Here is an 8759-nt window from a genome sequence, read left to right on the forward strand (position 1 = left end):
AATGGATCTTTGATAAAGATTTAAAAATCAATTTGAAAGATGTGAAATCAGCATAATCGAAAACAAAGTTTTTTCTGTAAATAACTTGTAATACGAATGTCTTAATTTTGTATTTACCACAAATAATTAACTGAAATTGTTTTAGATGCTACATTAAATAATAATGAATCAATGCTTAATATATCCACTTTATCTCACAAGTAGTAGCTATTACGTTGCATCCTCAGGACATCCAAAGGCTTCCTTATTTAATAAATTACTGCTTATCAGGCAAACATGACATCTACTTTGCTGGTGTTCACATATGGTGTGCCCAAATATGGTGAATTTTTAAAATTAGAATAGTTGGAGTGAGGAATAATTGGAAAGAGAGTGGTAAACTATTGATGAGGATGAGGTAAATCAGAAGGAAAGATTAAGCCCCTTCAGGAAGAGACTTGCAAGATGCAAATGGAGATGGTCAGCAGTTTATCATAATAGTATTTAAGACTGAGTTGCTGGAGAAAATTTGGAGGGCCTGGGGTAAGGCTGAGAACTATCTGGGAGGGAAAAGAAAACTAGAATTTACATTCAGTCTTAGAAAGGAGGAAGGGGGTGAAAAGAAAAAAATGGACAACAGTTGAAGATTGGTGGAAAGAAAAAAACTATTCCTTCAAGAACGTCAAAAGCAGTATGAGATCAGTATGAGAAATTCTAAAGGCATGAGCCTATCTTTCTGACTAACACTATTTTTAGAACATTCTAAAAGTTTCACAATGGTAGCAGCTGACAGCATATGCTTGCAGGCTGCAGATGTTGATTTGTAGGGCAGTAAAGGCAGGGAATAGGGAAGAGGAGTATGGGAAAACAGATCATTAATGTATAGTATCCCTTATGTTCATGAATGTACATTTGATTAGAGCTGAAAATGGGAGAAGAGTAGGGAGATGTTATGTTGAAGTTGTATAAGACATCGGTGATGCCTAATTCTGAGCATTGTGTGCAGTTTTGATCACCTACCTACAGGAAAGGTGTAAATAAGATTGAAAGAGTTTCAAGAAAATTTACAAGAATGTTGCGGGTTCTGGAGAACCTGAGTTATAAGGAAAGATTGTATAGGTTTGAACTTTAGTCCTTGGAACATAGAAGAGTGAGTGCAGATTTTGTCATGAAATAGTTCGTCTTGTAACAATTTGTGAATCTCAGTATGATCACCTAGCATTACTCTTCAATTCTGCTCTTTTAATAAACTGAAAATCTGTTTGACAATATTAGAAATGTAGTGACATGCTACATTTAGTATAGAAAGGCAGAATCTTGATTGTCACATTGTTTTGTGTTGGTATGAACTTACTATTTCTTGAAACTGTCACCAAGTTCCACAGGTGGATACCAGTGAATTAGTGTCTCCACCAAGGGTTTATCGAGAATTCATATCTTTCATTCACCAATATGATGCAAGAAAGTATCCAAATGAGCCCATCAGAGGAAAGGTAAGGCAAAGTTTGTAGTTATACTTTCTATACACAAGCTACTGTATATTAAATATTATTTTAGTATGTACAAAAGCTACCTGAAAGGAAATTTATAGAGTACTGAAGAACCTCTTTGATGGCTAAGCAGTTTAATATATTTAACCATAAGTTCAACATGGACTCTCAATATGAATTGAACACTTTGGCCTTGGCAGCATAAACAAAGAGCAGAGCTGTAAAGGATAAATGAAGAATAGCCAAGGAAAAGTTGTAGAGAGAAAGTAAGCAACTTTCCATAATGTCCTAAAATTAAAATATTGAAGACAATCAAGCACATTGGGAGAAAGATATTGTCAAACAAACATTGATGTTTAACAGAAACAGTACTAGTGTGCTATTGACCCTTCCAGTAAGCTAGCAATTATCTCCTGAATACCACACTTTGTTTATTTTTTCTGAAGCAGAATGTATACTGATAATTCTCTAACATGGAAGTGTTTCGATATTTTTTCAATACCAAGTGGTTGTTTTAAAGCAGGAGTGTGTCCGTTCAATGTTCTGAATTGGTCCCACCACAAAGTTTTTACAATTAGGCTATTCTCAGGAGATAGGCATGCACCAATACTTATGTTCATCTTGAGTACAGCTCACATTTAGCAGATTGAGCATGAAATTTGGTGTTTGACAATTTTTTTAGAAAGAACTGGTAAGTTTGGCAGGCACATTCGTACAAGGATGAAATGGTTTCTGTTTAGAAAAGTAATAGATCCATTGGAGACAATGCTGCTTACAAGACTAAATGCTGATAAATAGTGTGCAGGAAAGCAGTAGGAATCCTTTCTTTTCTTTTTCAATCTTTTTATTATTGTTATTAATATCAACAAAATACAATTGATACATAGATAATGGGATTACAAACATACACATTTCAACTGCACATGAAAGAATGCACAAGCAATGATTGCAGTATAAATGAGTATTCCCAAATCATGAACGATACAATATATAAATAAACAAGGCAAATCTAGGTATATCACAATAAGTAATTAAAAAAAACAGAAAAAAGAAAAAGAAAAAAAATATGCAAAAAAAACTAATCTAATAATCTAATAGCTAATAAGGAGAAAGAAAAGGAAAAAAGAAAAGAAAAACTGAAAAAAGAAAAAAAAAGGCTGTTTATAATGTCTCACAAAAATACAGAATCATCAGTGTCGTCAACTCCGATCCTCTCAACATATATAAAATCAGAACTGGAAAATCAAATAGGCTTGAAACAGGGTCATATTACATCATTTGAAAATATTGAATAAATTGTCTCCATGTCTTTTCAAATTTAATAGAAGTATCAAATATACCACTTCTAATTTTTTCTAAATTTAAACATAACATAGTTTGAGAAAACCAATGAAATACAGTAGGAGAATTAATTTCCTTCCAGTTCAACAAAATAGATCTTCTAGCCATTAGTGTAAGAAACACAATCACTCGACAGGCGGAAGAAGATAAATGAAGTGAGTCCATCATTGGTAAACCAAAAATTGCAGTAATAGGATGGGGTTGTAAATCAATGTTCGATACCACAGAAATAATATCAAAAATATCTTTCCAATATTTTTTCAAAAGCGGACACGACCAAAACATATGAGTTAAAGATGCTATTTCAGATTGACATCTATCACAAATAGGATTTATATAGGAATAAAAATGAGCCAATTTATCCTTGGACATATGGGCCCTATGTACAACCTTAAACTGTATTAATGAATGTTTGGCACATATAGATGATGTATTAACTAATTGAAGAATTCTATCCCAATTCTCAATAGGAATAATAAGATTAAGCTCTCTTTCCCAATCACTTTTTGTCTTATAAAGGGGCTCTGAATGTATCTTCATAATTATATTATGAAGTTTTGATATGCCCTTTTTGAAAGGGGTTTAATTCAAACAAACTCTCCAAAATACCTGAAGATACAAAATTTGGAAAAGTAGGAAGTACAGTATTTAAAAAATTCCTAATCTGTAAGTATCTAAAAAAATGAAATGTAGGCAAATTATATTTGTTAGATAATTGCTCAAAAGACATAAAACAATTATCCAAAAATAAATCAGAAAATTGTAGTAATCCCTTCGTCTTCCAAGCCGAATAAGCTTGGAGGAATCCTGGTAAATGTTGCCACCACACTAAGTGCAGCTTTTTTTTTAGTTGCTTCATGGAATATACAGCTAGTATTTACATAGCCCTTTAATTATTGTAAAATATTCTGAGGCAAATTTACCTTATCATTATCAAACACAATTGGAGAATGAACCAAATGAGATATTTCAATGGATAACTGCAAGCTTCAAAAGCAGGGGCTTTAAAATCATTTTGAAGGGAGAGAGGTAGCAAAATGGAAGAATCTGTGAAGCAAATTCCAGGAGTTAGTCTCATCAGCTGAAGTTTTAATCCTCATCCAAAGTAGGCAGTCCACCACATTTATTTTCTTAAATCACTTGCCCATTGATCTTACTGAAAGAATGTACAACATTGTATTAACTAACATCTATATGTTTCCAAAAGTGCATCAGCCCCATTAGTGTAGTAGTTCGATCCTTTCCAATTTACTCAACACAGTTATTGTTGTTTTGTCAGCTAGATGTAGGAGCAAAGAGATCAACATGAATCTGTATTTTCAAACACAATGACAAAATTAGTTTTGGGCACCTCACATAGAGAGTATCAACGCCATTGAAAGTATACACACATATTCACCGAGCTCATGCCCAGAAATTGTCTGAAGAGCAGAAATGAGAAGCTAATTTCATTGATACAGACAAGAAAAATTTAAAATAAAGCTGTTTTCTCTTGTTAAGGGAAAAATTTATTTGTATAATTTTAAGTGTATACAATGAGACCAAACCAAGAGTTCAGTTTGCTGATTGGATTGTCTATTTCCTCTGGCAGAGAGCCTACAACACCTGCTCTTCACAGGTGTACTCCATCCAAGTATAAATAGGCCTGTATATTCTTACCTGGCCATTCACGGTGAGTGTAACAACAACATTGATTCATTGATCTTCAGGGACTCATTGATGACACTTTATCCACTTAATGTTGCTCCCAAGAGAATGAGAAATTGACAGAATGCATTATTTCCCTCCATACTGTAAAGTTATATGGTTATAACCTAAATCCTAAACAATAAATAGCAAATTAGTTAAATACTATTTGTCATTATCTTCAGTGTTACTATTACTAGAACTAAAAGTCAAAACCTCTTGGGATGGCTGGTAATTTTACCTTAGAAGCTACAGTGTTCAAAGAATTGTTTTGTTTAATGACTTGAGGGCTGAGTGGCCCAGTTCTGCTCCTGTGCCTTATGGTTTATGATTAAGTAGCAGTTAATATTTTTGAGCTTGGGGCACATCTATCATTTCTTATATTTTAAGATTGATGAATTTTGAAGATTTTGTGCTGTATGTTGTTCATTTAGATGTTTAATATTGACTGGAGTTGTTTAATGATTAAAACAGCATTTATTAAACTAGTTATTCTGTCCACAAAGTGGTAGCATGTGATATATTTAGGACTGGTGTTAATGATGAGAGTTTTATTGTAGAAATCTCATATCTTGCTACATTAATCTAAATATCAGTAAGTCTACTTGTATTAAACAATGTTGAATGCAAGGAAATACATAGAATGGTTATCAGATTTTACAATTATTAGCTGACAGACACTATTAAAATCCTGAGAAGCTAGATAAACAAAATTTACACCTAATACTATGTACTGGTTATGTGTAAAATGTAGAATTACAACTTCCAGTAACATAGTAGAGCAAAAATTCAAATCATTCCAAATTTCTCCAGAGAAAAAACTGATCCCAGTATTATCCCATGCATTTCCTAGTTGCCCTAAGAGTAACCAAGGAGCAGGTTTCTGGTTTATCCCTGTAAAAAAAAAAGTGTACTTTTCCCAGTTAGGTGAAATGCATGCAAAAGAAAGATGATCAAAATTTATTTATACATTTAACAGCCTACAAAATAATCAGAATGAATGGTTTCCATGGGAACTCTTGCTGCAAGATATGAAATCTTATTATGACAATCATACATAATGTAATTTTTAAGTCACGTGCTATTGAGTAATAAATAGCAAAAGTGCTCAAACTGTAAGAAAATAAAAGCTTCTTTTCTTTTGGTCATTTCAAAGCCAAGTTCTAAATTTCAAACTTTCCGTTGTTGTTTAATTTCATGAATAAATTGAGCTGACACAATATCCATTATCTGCAGGCCATAGATAACTGAGCCACGGCTTACAGCCAATGGAGTAGAAGAAGCAAGTGAGTGCCAGCACTTGAGCTAATAAATGAACTCAGCCTACAGCTGCATCCACAAGACGCTTGTGTTCCGCTTGTTAAAGCTGAATTTGTTTCCTTTTCTAGCGTCACGGAGCCTTTGTGTGCACAGAGATAAACTCGCAGAGTGGAAAGATAGCTCCCAGAGGAACAGAAACATTCCTGGTTACCAGAGGGTCACACTCACTGGAACATTTAAAAGAGAAAGGAAATTGGAGGAAAAACACATTGGCCTCTGCCAGGCCCAGCTCGACAAATTCTCAACAGATGCTGTGTTCGGGAACATGCTTATCAAAACCAGACCCAAAGGAAACAGCAAAGGGTTATCCCAGAATTCCTGCTGAAGGACAAAGTAGCTCATGGTCACAGAAGGGTAAAACAAGAAGTGGAGTCAGGGATCAGCACCAGATTGCAGCGGATCACTCTGTATTGAAACAACAAAAGAATGACCACGCTGGTACAAAGTTACCTCAATCATCTCTGCCAGCACCAACTTTGTTGTTGCAAACTAATTCTTCACTTGTTCCCTTCAACAACAATAACACTAAAGACAAACTGACATCAATCAGCATTTAACAAAATAAATACACAGCCTTCCTCAGTTACAGATTTGTAGTAGTCTGATCATTAAAAGCACATTATATCAAAGGAGAAACTTTCTGTACTGCATGTAATCTTGTTATTCCAGTTTAACTTTTTGTCTTGGTGTTAAATACAAGCTGTTGTACTGCAACATGCACCTGCATTTGCAGTAATTCTGTAATAATTGTAAATTCAACTCTTCTAATGGTCCTGTTCTCTTGGTACTAGATAAAACAATCACAGCATGCACTTTCCCTTGAGATAAAAATCAGATTTTAATATGACAAGACATTCCCAGCCCTCTCAACACTGCACAGTTTGTATGAATAATATGTGACCACTTGTGCCAATGATATTTTATTTGAACATATGCCCATTTAACAGTACTCTGGGGTATTTCATGATAGATACTGCAAGGGGACAACCCAGCACTAGATTCCCAAGAGCAAATAGAAATGATGAATCAACGCTGGTCTTGTAGTGATATCCACATCTTTTGAATGAGTGAATTTTAAAATGTCAAATATAAAGTGGCATCTTTAGATTCATTCATTAAAAATATGTCAGTGTTGTTAACAAGAACAGCATTTATTGTTTGTTATTTATTGTATGTGGAGTATACTTCCAGATTTTCTAGAGGAAAGAAAGAAGCAAACTTAAATGTGATGCCTTTGTGGAAGAAAAGCTTAACTATCCATATTCACAAATAGAAACAATTGGAGAATTGTACCCTAATTATTAGCTAAAGCAACTGGACAATAATGATGAGACACCAAGATTGGTCAGCCCATGTCCAGGAGAAATTGCTGTTAAGTTTTTTAGGATTTAAATTTCAGTTATGATAAAGCTGAATTTTCTTTAATGCCAGGCCTTAATTACTTACTTCTAATGGCACTCTCATTTCCTGGTAAAGCAACATTTCTATCAACTAGATTTCTCTCATAGTTTAAGTTTTGCAGTAAATGACAATAATACCACATGTAGGAAATTTCAGTGTGACCATACCAGTTGAAGTCTAACTGCCTATGAAATGTTCTAGTGCTTCTCTTTCATAGACTGCTGGTAATGAGTTGGTGGAAGCCAGAAATCAACAGATTATTTAATTAAGAAAACAAGCTTCCTGGCTAGATTGTAATAATAAAGTATTTCAATAACTTCCTGGAATTGGAATTATTGGTCTTGGAATTAAGTCTTAACTGAAACTGAGTAGACTTAGTCACCTTCTTTGAGCTGAAATTTGATACTTTAAAGTGATTCAGTATAGGCATATAAACACAAAATAAACTTGTTTCCATCAAGAATTAATTTGATTATCATTTAATAGATAAATAAAAATGATGGGCTACATCTTCAATGTGTCTTATCAGCAGTGTGGTAGAACAGATCACCCGCTCTTCATGGAATTTACATGATCTTCATTCCTCTACTTTCAGTCAAATTAAAACGGTGATTCTACAATGCAAGAATTACTATGTTCTCTATATTTCATTGTATATTTGTTCAATGAAGATGATAATTTCCCTGTATCACAAGCATTACTCTTTCATTGCTTCAAAGAACAAGTATCTTGCATTACTGAAAAAAGCACATTGAAAGATTTTAAACTGTGGAGGACCAGTACATAGGGTCAATAGGTGCACACAACTTTTCTCCAAGTCAATGAATCTGATTTCTAAAGCTAATACTGCATTTAAAAATTACCTAAAAATAAAGTTAAGTTCATTACACCATATAAACAAAGCTTACTGGATATGCATAGCAGGAGCCAAAAGCTGCCTTCAGGACTAGCATTGCCCTGAGAAATTCTCATGCTCCACATTTAGACAAGTTCTTTAAATAACCTAGCACTGACATATTGAAAGGAGCAATACAATATGCAGCTGGCCCCATTCAGAGATTTTTGAGGAAATACAAATTCTACCTTTTCTCCTTATTTCAGGTGTTACTCAGTAGCTTATCCATATGTATCAGGTTTGTACACATTCTCGATGTAGTTTAGGGGTAGAAAGTATAACAAGCTCTATTATGGTGGATAAATTATATTAACCATTCATTTCCATTATTATCACCAGTAATGTCTAGTATAATGATTTAAATGATAAAGAATTCTCAATTTAAATAAAAATATTTGAATATTTTTGCATTGCCTCCTGATGCACCATCAATAACTCTGAGACGTGGGTTAAGTAGGCTTTTATTGGCTGGAAGAAAGAACAAGCAGCAAGTGACCATCACACAACATCCTGGAGACTGAGGAAGGGTCTGTGGCTCCAATCGCCTTTATACGGGGGTCTGTGGGAGGAGCCATAGGAGCAGTCAGCCGGGGGGGGAGTGGGGGGTGTCCAGGCAGGTATATTGCAGTTCACCACACCTCCCTAGA

General features: G+C 34.3%; 1 protein-coding gene across 1 annotated transcript in view; it reads left to right on the top strand.

Annotated features, from left to right (window-relative positions):
• LOC132402885 (uncharacterized protein C2orf73-like) overlaps window positions 1–8476 on the top strand; it is a 35217-nt gene extending 26741 nt beyond the window's left edge. The window contains exons 4-5 of the mRNA XM_059985939.1: window positions 1357–1472; window positions 5885–8476. Coding sequence (XP_059841922.1) covers window positions 1357–1472; window positions 5885–6373 — 605 coding nt within the window. The 3' untranslated portion in view covers window positions 6374–8476. The remainder of the gene's footprint in view (window positions 1–1356; window positions 1473–5884) is intronic.
• The last annotated feature ends 283 nt before the right edge of the window (window positions 8477–8759 follow it).

The sequence above is a fragment of the Hypanus sabinus genome, chromosome 12, assembly GCF_030144855.1.
Source record: "Hypanus sabinus isolate sHypSab1 chromosome 12, sHypSab1.hap1, whole genome shotgun sequence".
Taxonomy (NCBI): Eukaryota; Metazoa; Chordata; class Chondrichthyes; order Myliobatiformes; family Dasyatidae; genus Hypanus; species Hypanus sabinus.